Below are 17,819 nucleotides of genomic sequence, written 5' to 3'. Positions count from 1 at the left end.
TCCACCAAACTAAACAATAATGTTCTTTCTGAAAAAAGAAATATTTTAATACCTATTGAACATTTGTTTATATTGTTTTATTTATTTATTATACTTTTATTGATTTCAGAGAGGAAGGGAGAGGGAGAGAGAGAAATATCAATGATGAGAGAGAATCATTGATCTGCTGCCTCCTGCACGCCTCACACTGGGGATCGAGCCCCCAACCTGGGCATATGCCCTTGACCGGAATCGAACCCTGGACCTCTCAGTCCGCAGGCTGATGCTCTATCCACTGAGCCAAACTGGCTAGGGCTGTTTACATTGTTTTATTAATAAATCTTTCTTTACTAAGAAAATAATGGATATAACTTTAGATGAGTTTTAATGTTCCTGAAAGTATCAAAATGAGGTCATATGGTGTTGTAGGCTTAGTCCATTCAAGCTGCTATGACAGAATACTATAAACTGGATGTTTACAAACAACAGAATTTATTTCTCACAGTTGTGGAGGCTGGAAGTCTGAGATAAAGGTCCCAGCAGACTCAGTGTCTGGTTTACAGGCTGCTGTGTCCCCCGATGGTAGATGGGGTGAGGGAGCTCTCTGGGGCTTCTTTGATAAGGGGACTGATTCCATTCATGAGGGCTCACCCTGTAAGGCCTAATCGCCTCCAAAAGGCCCCACCTCCTAAGGCCATCACTTTGGGGATTAGGATTCAATGTGTGAATTTTGGGGGAACAAGAACATTCAGTGTATAGCATATTAGCACAGTAAGGGCACAATACAGGTTATTATTTTAAACATGAATTCAGTGGACATTCAAGTAATTCTAATAATCATATATTTTATTCTAAAGCTTTAAAAAAAATGGTTCCTGCCACCCCTCGCCTAGCAGAGGTAATGGAGCTAGCTGTTACAACGTTGCCTGACGGGAATGCTGGCTGTCTGAACTGGGAATCCACTATCCTCTATCTAACCCAACTGTCTCCTCTAGCACACAGGAAGACACAGGGCCAGCCAGTACGTGAATCTTGCCCAGAGACCGCACTGTGGGCTGAGCCAAGTGTGAGCCAGGGTTCTTTGCATTAACACAACCATCTCTCTCACTTGGGTGGCCCTCACCATTTACAAAGAGCCTCCTCGGCTCCCTTTCCTTTATTATACAACATCTATGAGCTCATGGAGATGCCTTTTCCGCTCTTGCCTTTGGGAGGCCTTTTGCATTCTCAGACCTGTGCTGCAGCAGCTGATTCTATACTGACCCTAAAATTAAAAAAAAAAAAAATACATACACTCAAACATACTTAAATGTGTGTATGTACATATACAGGGTGTCCCAAAAAATGTATACACACTTTAACAGCTGATAGCCTCAGCTGATGCTTCTTTCTTTTCAGATTTAACCCACTGGAATGAATAATTATTCAAAGCATGTATACATTTTTGGGACACGCTGTACATGTATGTATGTGAGAAACAGCACCATATCTCCGAGACACCCCCTGCAGGCTGCATACACCCTGGCAGACACAAAGCACAAAGAGAGAATGGTCTTCGGTTTGAGAATTCCCAGTTGCCACTGAAACTTCAATAGTAACAGGCTTAAGTGCCTATGTTTTCAAGAGGCGTGGGAACACTTAGAAGCTACTCTTTAATGAGTCTCATTTTGAGACAAGGGTGAGTTCAGCCAGCCACTCTTCATGCAGTTTTTCACTAAGTCCTTGAAGAATAGTGAAGCCAATTCATTTCTCCTGTCAGAATTTTTCCTTATTACTATTTTTCTTTGTTGCAAGGCTTAATATATGGGTATGTAGGCTTTATAGATACAGGTATCATGTGAGGGAGGAAATCAGACAATAAGTCCAAAAATGCTATGGAAATTTATCATCCAAAGTCAGAGGTAGGGTGGCAGGCGACGTATTCTTTTCCCAGAGCTGTTACCCACAATGCAACTGCGCTCAAAAGCAGGAACGGAACAAACTAGACATTCGGCTGCAGAAGGAAGCTGGGTCTTGGCTTTGGAGCTTCTACTGTCTTTCCAACGGGGCTGGGCATCAAGTGTCTTTTCCAGAATAGGCCAGAGAAGATAAGTCCAGTTTGGTTTTGAAGGCTTCCGTCATCTCCGTGGCCAGCAGCTCATGGAGGGACACGCCGTCGTGGGAGTACACCCAGTTCTTCCCGGTCCAGTCGTAGCGCTTGGGGCCACTACAAGACAGAACGCACACACAGCTCATCCCGAGGACAACGCTTTAGAAGAAACACTGGTTCCACAGAGTGAAACTCTAGAAAGTAATGTTTAATGAGGCGTATATTTGCCTTCTTGTCTTAGGGTCTTTCTATTTAAGAATAGTTACACAGCCCGGCCAGTGTGGCTCAGTGGTTGAGCGTTGATCGATGGACCAGGAGGTCACAGTTCGATTCCTGATTGGGGCACATGCCCGGATTGTGGGCTCGATTCCAAGTAGGGGGTGTACAGGAGGCAGCCCATTGATGTTTCTCTCTCTCTCCTTCACCTCCCTCTCTCTCTAAAATCAATTATATATTTATTTAAAAGAAAAGAAAAGAAAATGTCTGCTTGGCAGATTTTCTCTCCAGATTTCCATCATGAATTACAGACTTTTAAAAAATATATATTTTTATTGATTTCAGAGAGGAAGGGAGAGGGAGAGAGAGAAACATCAATGATGAGAGAGAATCATGGATCGGCTGCCTCCTGCACGCCCCCAACTGGGGATTGAGCCTGCAACCCGGGCATGTGCTCTGATTGGAATCGAACCTGAGACCCTTCAGACGCAGTCCGACGCTCTATCCACTGAGTCAAACCAGCTAGGGCATGAATTACAGATTTTAAAAAAATACTACAACTTGGAATTTCCAGGAATTATTATCCAGAAGTATATGCTTCTAAACATGGTGGGGGTCGGATCACGTTGCTGGTATGTGTGTCCAAGTACGATATGGACTTTTGAGTTTCCAGACACAACAAAGAGTTCTTTTAGTGGAGCCATCACCGTTACTCCTGGTGCCCTGCCCAGTGTTTACAAAGCCACAGATCCCCAGAGCTGATGGCTGGACTGGAGCGGATCCACCCAGTTTCTCATACTGGTTCCTCTGAAGATGAAGGATAAAAATTTACGGCCCTCATGCGTGACCACGGTTAGAAATGAGACAACTGTGTGAGGCCAAAGAGAACAGGCTAACTGGCCCACACAGGGTGAAACCCCTCAACTTCAAATGAGCATAGGCTAAAAAAGCAATCAATTTGTGATTAAGGGCCTTACCAGAAATGACAGTGATTTCTGGAATTGTTTTTGTTGAATTATAGCATACTCCCTAGATGTGGTTGGGACGAGGGGGCGCATAATGTTTTATTAAACTGACTAACAGTATATTAACTGCCTAAAACTGATATCAAGGTTGGGGCAGGTGACAAGTTAAATTTTTTAAAAATGCAAACGCCACCAGGCTTTCAAAGAATTCTATGTCTGGTTATATCTGAGCCTTTCCCAATTCACAGTCAGTATGTTCTCTTTGGAAGGGTTAATGAATGACCCACAAAGGTTGGCCTACAAGCTTTCAGTGGACGTCTCTCTTTTACTTTCTTATAACCACTTCAACTGCAGCCAGAAGGAGGAGGAACCCTCTCTCCCTGCATGTTCGCAGGCTTTGCGATGCAGCACAGGCCATCTCAGCACAACCTTTTATCCCACTAGATTGAAAGCACATCAATGGAAAAGGAGCAGGGATTAAATGCCTGGAATAGCAGCGTAAAACACTCTCCCACCCCCACCGAGCACATAGCTCAACTCTGCAAATGGAATCCAACTAACCTTTAACTGAGATGCTCAAAACAAACTAGAGGTCAAACTTTAACTTGCTTTGAAGACAAAGTACAGCTTGTTCAGATGCTGCAATATCAAAAGTGGCTTTTAAAAAGCAGGGCAATGATTTAATAGAGAAAACCTGCCCAGGCCGGGTTCTGACAAGTTACACACTTTTCACTTCAGATCTTGTTCACAACCCAATATCCGCGTACAGCAGCCAGATGATCAACAGACAGAAGTCACGTGACCAGAGTGAACTTTCCTGCTGAGAAGGAGACTTGCTGTCAGACCCCAGGAAAGGTTCGCTTACACAGGCTCCAAAGCCGGAGGGGGACACCCTCTTCAACGGTCCACACGTCATGTTTCCGACAAGCTAACAACACGCGACTTGGACTTCGGAACGTACCTGGATGGCGAAGATAACCAGATCTGCTTGTTCGGGGTCTGCTTGTTGATCACGTAGGTCCCTAGATCGCCGCCCAGTTTAATTGTTAAAACACCACTCTAGGGGATCAGGTGGACAAAAGCGTGAGGAAAAGAGGAAAAAGTCATCACGTCATCATAATTGCTCTGCATTTTGTTATAGCTCAACACTTTGCATTCATTTATGACGCAATACACGTCATAAAGAAATGTCTTTGGTGTTCAGAAATAGGAAGAAGGTCATGCAGAAAGAACATTGCTCTCAGAATCAGACCATGATTACTCATAAACTGTCTCACAGTGCTTTCCCTCCTTCCCTGTGAGCTCAGCAAGGAGAAGGTAATCACTCTTCCCCTCTAGAGAGGAGGAAACGGAGGCACACGGGGCTGAGCGGCCTGTCTGAGGTACTGCAGCTGCAGCACAGAAGATCCGTATGCCTATCTCTGCCTTGTTTGCACAGCTGCCAGCAGAACTTGCTAAAGGGCGTTAAAATCCTCGGACACCAGCTCTCCTGGAGTACCACGGTGGCCCACACCTGAGATAGGATAGGTTCATTCCCCAAAAAAGGAAATCAGGCAAGAAAGAAGGAAGTAACTGAACCATCTGCTTTGCTGTCTTGGCCCCGACGCTGCTGGGAGAAGGCAGACACTCCAGACCCTTCCCAGGCACCTCTTCAGCTTCGCAGATGCACCTCCCCAGCTTTATTTTCCTCTGCAACAGCCCTGACTTCTTCAAAAGACCAGTTGGTCCAACTCTGCTCAATAAATGCTCATTTAAATTTGAAAACACTCTTTCAACAAAGAGCCCTTCAGTCCCGAGGCCTGAGGTCTCTTTAGAACACGCGGGATAGTAAGGAAACAGCTACCCGGCCAAGCTCCCTTTCCTGGGGCTGGGGGGCTAGGGAGCCTCTCTCTGTTCCCCATCCCTGCACAACCCGCAGAGATCCACGGGGTCCTTTCCCTGTGCCTTTCAGAGCCCGCGTCCAAACCAGGGGCCCCGAATGGTTCTTACATTTTGTGTTTGGTTCACACACACACAGAGCTATGGAAAGGATGGAGAAAGTGCCAGGAATAAGCTAACTGATGGGCCTGGATGGGGAGGATGCTATTGGATTATTTTTTAATAACCTTTTTTTTTTCTGATTAAAAAGAAGCAGAGAAATCATAGAGACGTTGGGAAAAGGAATGATGTGAATGTGAACCTGCCCCCGACCCTCCGCTACTTGAAGCATCTTGTGAGTAGATCTGTCTGTTCATCCTAGCATCTTCAGTGTCTAGCACACCCATTCTTCATGCAAGATACATTTGTGGATGAATGAATGAGGAAGCGGAAGCATCTATAACCAGGTACTGTGATAACTTGTGTCCAAGTTAAGGGCCAAGTTATGCAAGGCAGAAAGTCTCAACACGCACCACCCCCACCTCCTTCCTGTTCACTGTGTGCCATTAGGTTTCCCCCCTCTACGGAGCTTGAAGCTGTTTCGGAAGGAAAGTGCGAGAGCAGGAAGGAAACGGGCTGCCCTACTGGTTCTCCAGGAGTTCGTACTGCATGTGGAGCTGTCTGCAATAGACCAGACGAAGAGGCCCGCTTTGTTCTTTATTGCTATTCCTGAGGTAGCCCTCTGAGTCTATTTTGGGAATGTGGACAGATTTAAAGGCGGCGGCGGCGTGTGTGAGAGAGTTAGAGACATTTAGCAGCTGCTGAAATACAGGCACCGGCTAATCAGAACAGACCCCGGCCACAGCTGGCGCGGCTCATGCATCCCCGCCCGTCAGTGGCAGCTCTACACAAGTGGAAGCAAACACAGCCATTCCTGTTGTCACCAACTGACTTACAGAAATAGACACATACGGGGTAGCACATTAAGTTAGGGGATTTCTAGTATATGCGGCTTCCCACACTCCTAAAGCAGACACTGACTTCCAATGAAGGAGTAAGAATAATGACTGTGAAGCAAGTGTCCGTAACCTGAGACCCAGAGGTGGTTTTCAGGGATCTGCAAACAGCCCCCACCCTGAAGCTGCGCAGACGGATGTGTGGAGAAGTTTTTCTCAGAAGAGGGTCTAGAGCAGACAGATTCTTACAGGGGATCCTGACCCCCAAAGGTTAAGAAACCCATGCTCTCTAGCAGTAATAGGCCAGCAACTTAGTCCATGAAGAACATGGCAATAAGCAAATTCTCTCTCTCTCTCTTTTTTTTTTCTAAAAAGAACAAATGCGTTCTTGGGTGTATCTGGATTACTGCTTTCATTTGCCAACTTGGCCAGCAGCAAGTTGGCAAAATATCTATAAATGCTGAGGAGCATCAATGAAAGTGTGTTTTGGAGAGGAACATGGGCCCCATTTCGTTGACACAGTGAATCAACATTATTACTTGGCAGTGTTCCTCCAGGCGCTGGGGTACCAAGCACGGACAGCGTCCCTGCTGCCAGAAGTCAGTCCCATCCTGGGAGCTGACGTGCAGACAGACAGTTAGAATGCAGGGTGATGGTGCTCCACAGGCATCCTCAGAGTGCTGGGCGAGGGAGGACCAGTCTGCCTGGAGCAGCTAGAGGGCTTCACACCCCAAGGGACCCTGGAGGGGTTCAGAACAGGCCTCCCCAAAATGTGCCACTTTGGCATGTGGATTATTTTGAGTGCAAGGCAACGGAGACCCTGCGGCCCCAAGAGAAACATTTACCTCTCCCTTAAGGGATTTATATTTGGGGCCTTGACCATAATAAAAGTTATTACCAGAAATAACTTTTTATGGCGTATTTATATGACAAGGCAGACTTCTAATTACAAAACATTTGCTCTTTTTATTGTCCTGCAGTGACCTTCCTCCCCTCTGAAGCCCCAAGGCGCCATACCTCATTCTCAGCTCAGGATGCCATACATACCTCATTTTATTTTATTATTATTTTTTTAATTGATTTTTTACAGAAAGGAAGGGAGAGGTATAGAGAGTTAGAAACATTGATGAGAGAGAAACATCCCCGCAACCAAGGTACATGCCCTTGACTGGAATCGAACCTGGGACCCTTGAGTCTGCAGGCTGACGCTCTATCCACTGAGCCAAACCGGTTAGGGGACATACCTCATTTTAACTGTCCCTGAACCTCTCATGTATATGGGGTTTCCGACTCTCGTATATGTGGGGTTCCCCTGTGTCTGTATCTAATTAAAATTGGTTATTTCCCCTTGTTAATCTGTCTTATGTAGATTTACTAGAGCAGCTGAAAGAACTCAGGAGCATAGAGTAAAATTTCTTCTCCCAGAGCCCTGAGGGCAGGAGAGACTGTATTCCAAGAAAGCTCAAGGAGCAGAGTTAGAGGTGTTCTGCTGTCTACACTCCACCTGACAAGCTCGGGGGAGGCCTGGGTGGCGACCTCACAACCACAAAGGATGGTCTGAAATGAAAACGTCCTAACTAATAGCAGGTTACGGCAGGCAATCATGTCCTAGGCCAGAATCTTCCCTGACAAAAGTCAATCTTTACCTTAATTAAGCCTGTTGTCTTTTTGCATCCACGATAAGATACTTTTGGAATGTCTAAGTGATTTCCTTTTTCTGGACCCTGAAAAGACAGATACTGCACCAGAGCAGAGGCCACAAATCCCCATTGTCATCGAGTTAATTATTGACTGTTAACTACCCTGTACCCATCCGGGTAAAAGAAGTATGTGTCTGTATTTTGTTAATCCTCACCCGAGGATACTTTTTCCATTGATTATCTTTTTAGAGAAAGTGGAAGGGGAAGCGGAGAAGAGAGAGAAAGACAGAGAGAGACAGAGACATCGATTGGTTGGTTGCCTCCTGCACACGCCCGGACTGGGCTGGGGATCGAGCCTGCAACCGGGAATTACATGCCCTTGACCAGAATCGAACTCGAAACCCTTCAATCCTTGGGCCGACAATGCTGTAACCACAGAGCCAAACCGGCCAGGGCTATCATTTCACTTTTTATCCAATTCCAGAAGTTTCCCCGCGTTGCCTTCTCCTGCCTCCCTAATCTATCACCAATGGATTTCATGTAACCCATTTACGCCCTCTCTGTCCTCTTCTGATTGTAATGTATACAGCAGGGTGCAGAACTGCCATTTTTCCAGAGCTTTTTCTCAACCTGTTGAGATTTTGCTTCCCGGCAATCATTGTCAATTTGGCTCAAAAAACTCACAACAATTCTCGAAAGGTTTGAATGCTTCTTACATTGACATGTCTTATATGTGAAATATGTAAGTTAGCACTTGAAAGATTCTAATCAGGAATCATACCTCAGGATAGTTAGCATTTCAAAGTATTTAATCAGAAGCCTAAACTACAGAGGCAGCTACTATATGTCTTCAGCAAATAATTTGCCAGGAATAATTTTATTCTGGTGAGTCGTATGATACTCAAGGTATATGGATTGGCTGGAAAAACAGACAGACAGGTGCCTCTTCCCTTGCAGGAGTGAACTACAGGGTCTGGAAGCCCAGCAGCTGAATCACTGTTCAGGGAGACACTGGAGGGAGGACTCAGTGAGGTCCTGTGACCCACCACTGAGCAGAAGCTTTTGTTGCTGGACTCAGTGAGGTCAGCAGAATCCAGCTGCTGGAATACTGGCACAGCTGCTTCTAATACAACATTTACTCAAAGTATTTGGGTCAAGGTGGGGCTTCAGCAATCCTATAAGAACAGGTGGTGTAACGGTTTTTGTGACCTGTTAATAAATGCTTGCATGTGTGGCAGAGTTTAGCCCTTACACACACAAAGGGCTAAGGGCTTTAGCTACAGCCCTTGGTAGCTAGGAGAAGAGGGACCTGTAACTTCCCTAGCTTGAGCCATCCCTATGAGGCTATCTGTATGGCACTTCTAAAACCCTGCCTGGATACTGCGGCATGCTCGGCTTCCGGTAACCGTTAAAACTGCCTGGAAGGCATTCATTTCTGTCTTGCCCATTGTCTCTATTTTTTTTTTACCAAGTCCCTGCTGTCCTTACAACCAGACTTTGCTGCCTGCTCCTATTGGGATGATGCTCAACCAACTGAGCCACACTGGCCAGGCTGCCTGCTCCCTCTAAGGGAGTCCCTTCTCTATCCAGAGCTCCAACAGCCATATCCAACAGTATTTCTATCACTTTAGCCTGACAGCTGGGTGTCCTAAATAATTCCACGGTTTAATCCAAAATGCACACTTCATGACATTTCCTGATATTAATTAAGGGCTGTCAAGAGGATTAACCTCTGCAGGGGATTTTCTCTGGATGGCAAAAAAGAACTGCTCCCCAAGGCCTAAGCAATACAGTAATTCTAAATCAAAGGCTGACAACGGCTAAGGCCTGCCACCTGGCGGCCAGTCGATTTACACCAACACTCCACTGGCTTCCAGGATCTGGGGCTCAAGCTTCATTCAGTCCAGTAGTTCTGGCTTAAGCTGTGTATTAGAGTCAACTGGGGAGAAGATTTAAAAAACTTTAAAACTTCAATGCCTTGTCTGGGCTGGACCCCATATCCGTTAAATAAAAACTCCTAGGGCCCTAGCTGGTTTGGCTCAGTGGATAGAGCATCGGCCTGCGGACTGAAGGGTCAAGGGTTCAATTCCCATCAAGGGCACATGCCCAGCTGTGGGCTCAATCCCCAGTAGGAGGCGTGTAGGAGGCAGCTGATCAATGATTCTCTCTCATCATTGATGTTCTTTCTCTCTCTCTCTCTCTCTCTCTCTCTCTCTCTCTCTCCCCCCCTTCCTATCTGGAATCAATAAAAATATAGTATTTAAGAACTTAAAACACACATACACACACAAAAAAAAACTCCTAGGAGTGGGACCTAAGGATGCACATTAGAATCTCACTTGAGCTTTTAAAATATATGCGTCCTATGAATGCACCCTGACCTACTGTATCAGAATCTCCCAGGAGTGGGGCCCATGTCAGTGTAGTTGGAATATTTCTCAGGCAATATCTTACTCAGAACTAGTGGTCTCGTTCAGTGTTCCACATGCCTGCCTGATAAGACAAACACATGCTGGGTCCCTTTCTGATTTATCTTTATGGGTCTCAAATGACACGTCAGAATCTGTATTTTTCAGCAAAAAATGAGGATCAAAGAAGCTGAGTGACACGCCCAAGATCACAAGCCTGGTGGAGCAGGGCTGGAACGTGAACCTAGCCTTTTGGTCTCACCCTTAACCACGTGCTGCTGGATGCTTACCTCTGCCGGAGGGGAATTCTTTATTTTAGGGAGCTAAAGTTCTTAGGGAGGAAACAGGAAAATGAAAATAAGTGAAGAGGTACCCCAAAGGAGACGTCATAGTCTTCACACGTGTACGGTTTGTCTGCAAGGTCTTCAAAAAACTCTGCCAGGGAGTCCAGGGTTGCCTCGGCCAGTCTTTCATAGGTGGTCTCATCCAAGGAGCTGCAGGGGAAAAAAAACACACCAAAAACATACGATCAAACTGCTCCGTTTTATTAACATCAAATCACCACATTTTTCATTTAGAATTATAAAACTGATGGAAAATAGCTAACATGTACAGAGTGAAAATTTAAACAGCCTTGGCCAGTGTTGCTTAGTAGTTAGAGTGTCGGCCCACACACCGAAAGGTCTCGGGTTCGATTCCTGTCAAGGACACGTATCTGGATTGCAGCTTTGATCCCCCGTCCCAGTTGGGGCAACCAATCAATGTGTCTCTCTCACATCAATGTTTCTGTCTCTCTCTTTCCCCCCTCTCTCCTTCCCTGTCACTCCCTCTAAAAGTCAATGGGGAAAAAATACCCTTGGGTGAGGATTAACAAAAATAAAGTAAAATAAAATAAAAATACGAAGGGCTGCCCTGACCTGTTTGGCTCAGTGGATGGAGCGTCGGCCTGTGGACTGAAGAGTCCCAGGTTCGATTCCGGTCAAGGGCATGTACCTTGGTTGCAATCACATCCCTAGTGGGGGGTGTGCAGGAGGCAGCTGATCGATGTCTCTCTCTCATCGATGTTTCTAACTCTCTATCCCTCTCCCTTCCTCTCTGTAAAAAATCAATAAAAATATTTTTTAAAAAAATATGAAGGGCTAACAGAAAAGTAAGCTTTTCTTTCCAAACAGGCAGCCTCATCCCCAGAGTCAACTATGATGACAGCCTCTTCTGTATCCTTCCAAAAATGTTATATTCTTTTCAATGAACAAATGAAGCACATTAGAAATTGTCCCATCTTAGCACATAGGGACTTTCATAATATTTCATTTTATATTATTTACTCAACCTATCCCCTTCAGCTGGACGATGAGATTTCCATTGCTTTTAAATTAAAATGTATGCCCAGCAAACCACAAAGTGGGGTAAAGTATATGCATTACACACGCATCTGAAAAAGTACTTGTATCTAGAATGTATAAAGAACTCTTACCAATCAATAAGAAAAAGAAAACCCAATAGAAAAACGGGTAAAATACTTGAACAGATTTCATTCAATAAAAAGATATGCAATGAACATATGAAAAAGTGAAAAACTTCGTTAATCTTCGGGAAAATTTAAAAAATTGCTATGAGATACCTCCAAAATGGTTAACATGAAAGAGACAGATAATGTCAAGGGTTGGCCAGGAAGTGAAGCAAGCAGAGCTTTCATTTATTGCTGAGGGGCCAGTAAATGGGACAATCAGTTTGGAAAACTATGGGGCAGTATCTGCTAAAATGAATATAGACAAATGCCGTTAGTTCCACGCGTGGGTATATACCCAACAGCAATGCATACCAAGCAGAAGCAGACCCATAGATATAAGAACAAAGTGATGCTTGCCAAAGTGAAGGGGCGGGGGTGGGGGAGGGGCAGAATAAAGGGAAAGGAATGAAGAGGTACAAACTTCCAGTTATAAAATAAATAAGTTACGGGGATGTAATGTACTGCACAGGGCATACAGTTAATAATGTCGTAATAACTTTGTAGGGTGACAGGTGGTTCCTGGATTTATTGATGATTACTTGATCATTTCCTAAGATATATAAATGTTGAATCACTATGCTGTACACCTGAGATTAATATAATATTGTATATTATACTTTATAATAAAACTACACTATACTTTAATAATAATAAAAGAAATACATACCTAGGTTCACCAAAAGATATGCACTATATTAGAATGTTCATAGTAGAAGTACCCTATAGCCCCAGAATGCACACTGCCCAAGTACCCATAGGAAATACAGATAAATAAATTGTGGTATATTCATGCAATGGAATACTATATAGCAAAACAGAAATGCCTATAAATATAACAATATGGACAAATCTCACAAACATCATGGTGACTGAAAGAAGCCACACACAAACCTATTTATATTTAATGATACAGTTCATGTAAAGTAAACAACCAGGCAAAATTAATCCAGGCTATTGGAAATCCGAATGGTCGTTACTCTGGGGCAGGGAGGGGTTAATAACTAGACGCGAGCAGGAGGCTTGTTCTTAGGGGCTGGTAACATTCTACTTCTTGGGCTATTTTTGAGTCACATGCTATGTTCATTTTTAAAAACTTTATCAAGCTGTACACGTATAACTTAGAGACACTCATATTTTTCAATTTTAAGAAACTGTTATAAATCCATAGAAACAGAAAGTAGATTAGTGGTTGTCAGGGGCTTGGAGAAGGGAGGAATGGGGAGTGTTTATCAATGGGCATGCTGTTTCTTTGTGGAATGATAAAAATGTTCTGGAGTTAGTGGTGAAAATTGCACAACCTGTGAATATTCTCAAAACCACAAAACGGTACATTTTTAAGATGGTACATTTCAGGGTATGTGAATTACAACAATAAAAACACTGCTCTAATAAAATTCCTTGTATGAGCTTTGGTGCCTCTATGAAGAAATATGTGTAGGCTACAAGACGTGTCCCAGACAACTCCATCATCTGAGTTTCCTGGAGGCCTAAGGTAAGACACCAGTGGCTGTTAGATAATTCATGCAAGACAGAAAGATCTGCCAAATGACCACCCCCCACCCCCCTCAAGGGTCAGATGTGGGGAAGGTTACAGAACTGAATAGGAGATGGTAAGGGGCTCTTCCTTAGGGAGTGGTGGGCCTGGCTGGGTGTGTTGGAGACAACCTGGAGCAGAGGCTGACATGTGTCCTGAGGAGTGTGGGAACATAAAGACACAGCTGACTCAGGCGTAAAGTTCAAAGGCAAGAGCTTGGCAGGTGCTACCTGACAGCAGCCAGTTGGGCCATAGCAGAAATGGGCTGTCCTCCTACTCACAGCAGGACAAAGAAGCCAGAAGTAGACCCTGAAGAAGGGATGCACTTGGGGCATCCTGCAAGGGCCCACGGAGCCTCAGAGACCACCTGCAGGGACAGGGGACGGCAGCAGAGTCTGTGCGGGGAGGAGCTGGAAATGGTGCTAACACAGGCAGCTCGCAGCACTGGCTCGGAGGCTGTGTGGAGGGGCCAACGAACGCGGACACAGCAGGCCGGGCGCTCTCGAGGTCCTGTGAGCCTGCTGCCTGGGGGGCCAACACCTGCAGTTGTGGGGATGGTGAGCGTGTCCCCGTGTAGGGGAGGCTCCTTGCTGTTAGCTGGTGTGACATGAAAAAGGTGACGCAGGAGAGAACGGGCACAGCTGCAGGTCGGTGGGATGAAGCTAAGCATTTGGGGATTAAAGGCTGCGCACGGACGGAAAAGCCAGAGGAGAATGTAAGGCCCTGAACAACAAAGGCCTCTCGTTAAGACAAAAAGAGGATCCAACCCTGATGCAAAAACAGATGGAAAGAGCTGAGCATGGGGTGAGGATGCAAAAAAAATACGGCAGTGTGGGGCTTCCATCCATGGAAGAAATTTGGATGTGGCTACTAGCTTCAGGACTGACCCAGGGTCTAGGTCCGTGGTCGGCAAACTGCAGCTCTTTGGCCCCTTGAGTGTGGCTCTTCCACAAAATACCACAAAATACCATGTGTGGGCACGCGCGCACAGTGCGAATGAAACTTCATGGCCCATGCGCAGAAGTCGGTATTTTGTGGAAGAGCCACACTCAAGGGGCCAAAGAGCCACATGTGGCTCGCGAGCCGCAGTTTGCCAACCACTGGTCTAGGTAAAAGGGGGAAAAAAGTTAATAGAAGTGTGTGTATGTGTAGTATACATGTTGGTGTGTGTGTTGTGGGGGGTGGGGGGGAAGAGGGAGAGAGGGAAAGAGAGACACTTGATGAGGAAGGTGTGTTTATCTTACCCTGGGTTGCCCAAACTTCCTGTTGTCCTGAAGTTCATCAAACAGACATTCTGCTTTTTGACATTGAGAATCTGGTTGAGGCAGTAGAGGCTCAAACCCTAAAGCCAAAGTTAAGAAGAACATTACCATTTCTCAGTGTTACAGTCCATTCGTGAAAGTTTAAATATCACCACTTCTCCATTGGAGAGTAGCCATGTTAGAGTTTTCCAGGTGTATGCCTCAGAAACTTTTCACTTTAATGTATTATATTGAGTCTCTCTTTGAGCCTTGCTATCCAGTATGGTAGCTATGAGCCACATGCAGCCTTTAAATGTAATTTTATTCCAATAAAATAAAATGTAAAAAGTCAGTCCCTTGGTCGCATGGGCCACATTTCGAGTATCACATGGTTTCATGTGGCTGTGGACCATCATCACAGGAGGTTTTACTGGGCAGTGCTGCTCCATCTAGGCCAGCGGTTCTCAACCTGTGGGTCGCGACCCCTTTGGGGGTCAAACGACCCTTTCACAGGGGTCGCCTAAGACCATCGGAAAACACATATATAATTACATATTGTTTTTGTGATTAATCACGATGCTTTAATTATGTTCAATTTGTAACCATGAAAATACATCCTGCATATCAGATATTTACATTACGATTCATAACAGTAGCAAAATTACAGTTATGAAGTAGCAACAAAAATAATTTTATGGTTGGGGGTCACCACAACATGAGGAAGTGTACGAAAGGGTCGCGGCATTAGGAAGGTGGAGAACCACTGATCTAGGCTATTGGCACAGGTGACACCCTAAGCATCAGTGACACTCCTCGCACTTGACTAAAACAAGCAACGAGGAACAGCACGAGGCAGAAGTCGCTGCGCCCAGAAGAGGTTCTGACTGCAGACAGATCTGATTGATTGAAGGATCTGCAGGAGACAATGGGACCTGTTGAATTCCTTTCACTATGGAACTGCTGAGCATCCAGCGAGTCTGCCTTACATCCAACCTACTGACCAGATGGCGACCAGATGGCCAGGGAGAAAAGAACGGGAGTGGGTGGGGTGCTGGTGAGTGGAGAGCTAGAGAGGGGGCCTCGCAGATGGTCTCCCCAGGGCAGGAGGGCAGGGACCTGTGAAGGGAGAGAAAAGTGGTGCAGCCCAAGTGGAGATGGCACAGGGACACCCTCCACTGGACTTCATCCCGGGAGAGGAGGGGGCGGGGGGGACACCGAAGGGCTCTAAGGGGTTGGGATAATATTTGCATTCTCCAAAGGCCACTCCGGTTACCACTAAGAGAAGGGGTCAGAGGCTGCAGTTATGGCTCGTGAGCCATCATGCCCTTGGCCAGAAAGAAGGCAGAGGGCACGGGCTGAGAGGTGAACCGAGGAGGAGGGCAAGGGGGTGCGGAGCGCAGGCGGCTTGTTTAAAAAGGTTGGCTCTGGAGGAGCAGTCCGAGCAGCCGTGGCGACCGCAGTGACAGCCACAGCACAGCCTGCGCTGGTCACTGATGCGGGCACGGCTCCGCGCAGACCCAGCCCCGCTCAGCCCGCCGCCCGCGCCGTTCCCGCGGGAGCCGGGCGGCGCGCGTGCGCAGAGCGTCGCCGTCGTGCGCGTCTCTGCGTCGGCGCGCGGCCCGGGCGGCGGCCGAGCGGGTACTCACCGCCTGGCGGGGCGCGCAGGCCGCGGCGGTCCCGGCGCGCAGGTATCGGCGGCCGCCGAGTGCGGTGCTCCTCGCCGGCCGCAGAGTCCCAGCTCCGGTTTGGGCCGAGTCCCGGAGCGCCGAGCGGGACAGGAGGCCGGCAGCCCAGCGGCGTCCGAGCGGCCACATGCTCCCGGCGATCTGCGCCGCTCCGCCCTCCCGCCCGGGGACGCCGCGGCGACCCCTAGTGGCCGCGGGTTCGGGCGCCGCGCTCAAGGGCTCCCACGTAGGCTGTGTCACACGGTCCGAGGTTAGACCTCGGGAAGAACTTCCCAGCGTTGCACTTCTCGTGTATTTAACAAAAACGGAGAGACCCTCTTGGACCACGTAGTGAACGAGCGACTAAGGCTCCCGAGCGCGGAGACCTTGGCCTGGTGGCCCGTTGCTGCAGACAGTCTACCAGGAGGGCTGTGGGAGCTGCAGTCTGGCTGGGAACGGGGCAGGTGCAGGTCTGAAAGCTGCTTGGCGGCCGGTAAAGGTTACAGACATGGGCCGCCTGGTTTAAATCCGGACCCTGCACCCTTGCCAGCTGTGTGACCAGTGTGTACTTCATTAACCTCTGTGCTTCATCTGTAAAATGGGGTTGATAAAAGTTTCTACTGCATAGGGTTGTAAGGATAAAATGAATTAATCCATGCGATGTTTTGTTGCACAGGCCCTGGACCCGAACAAGTGCACACTATTAAGGTGTTATAGAATTTTAAAAGAATTTTTTTTTTTCTTAGGTTGTATATTGCAAAGGAATATAAATTCTAGGTCATTAAAGGGATGTAGTTTTGGGGGGAGTCTCGCTTTGGGGAGTAGTCATCATATTTTGAGGAAATCCAAACTAACCAAACAGAGAGATGACACAGGAACTGAGGCCTCCAGCCAACTCCCAGCATCAGCCACTAGACATGTGAGCAAACTGGTTTCCAGGTGAGTCCAGCCCCAGCCTTGGAGTCTTACAGCTGAGGCCACAGACAAACTGCCCCTGCTGTGCCCTGCCTGGATTCCAGACCCCAAGGATTTGTGAGCATAAGAGATGTTGGCTTGAGTTTAAGCCAGTACCGTATGTGTTTGGGGAATCTGTTTCACAGCCACAACAACAGGAACACATGGCTGCCTCCTCCTCATCCTCTAGTAACTCCAATGTCAGATAAGACGTCCTCCAGTCATGTCTTTCCTGAAACCAACCCCTCTATCTCCACAAATGTGTCTTAGGTACCCTCTGTGTTTCTGCAGCTTGTAAGTTTATTGCAAGGGGTTTTTTTTTGTTTTTAAGTATGATTTTATTGATTTCAGAGGGGAAGAGGGGGAGAGAGAGAGAGAGAGAGAGAGAGAGAGAGAGAGAGAGAGAGAAATGTCAGTAATGAGAATTATTGATCAGCTGCCTCCTGCACCCTTCCCACTGGGGGTCAAGCCTACAACCTGGGCATGTGCCCGGACCAGAAACTGTGACCTCTTGGGTCATAGGTCAATGCTCAACCACTTAGCCACACTGGCCAGGCTCTGTTGTTTGTGTTTTACCTGCTGACTCATTGTCTCCCACACTAGAATATAAGCTCCATGTCTATCCTGTTCACCATTGTATCCCCCGTGTTAGACATGGTGCTGGGGAGATAGCAGGTGCTCAATAACTATTTGCCAAAAGAGTGGATCAATACCCCTTCTCTGTGACCTGCTAGGTAAGCTTTATCTGTAGAATGGGGATCATAGTGGTACCTACCACCTAGTGTTGAAAGAATTAAGTAAAATAC

General features: G+C 46.7%; 1 protein-coding gene across 1 annotated transcript; it reads right to left on the bottom strand.

Moving 5' to 3' along the window:
• Positions 1 to 449: 449 nt before the first annotated feature.
• FXN (frataxin) lies at positions 450 to 16,245 on the bottom strand. The gene is made up of 5 exons (XM_081103877.1): positions 16,042 to 16,245; positions 14,399 to 14,496; positions 10,484 to 10,604; positions 4,211 to 4,308; positions 450 to 2,185 (listed from the first exon to the last, which is right to left on the bottom strand). Exons 1-5 carry the CDS (start codon positions 16,207 to 16,209, stop codon positions 2,035 to 2,037), a joined length of 636 nt encoding a protein of 211 aa, XP_080960003.1. The 5' UTR covers positions 16,210 to 16,245; the 3' UTR covers positions 450 to 2,034.
• Between the last annotated feature and the right edge of the window lie 1,574 nt (positions 16,246 to 17,819).

The sequence above is a fragment of the Myotis nattereri genome, assembly GCF_964212035.1.
Source record: "Myotis nattereri genome assembly, chromosome: 12".
NCBI classification, from domain to species: domain Eukaryota; kingdom Metazoa; phylum Chordata; class Mammalia; order Chiroptera; family Vespertilionidae; genus Myotis; species Myotis nattereri.
Note: the sequence above shows the minus strand (reverse complement) of the source record. Positions and strands in the feature narration are given on the sequence as shown.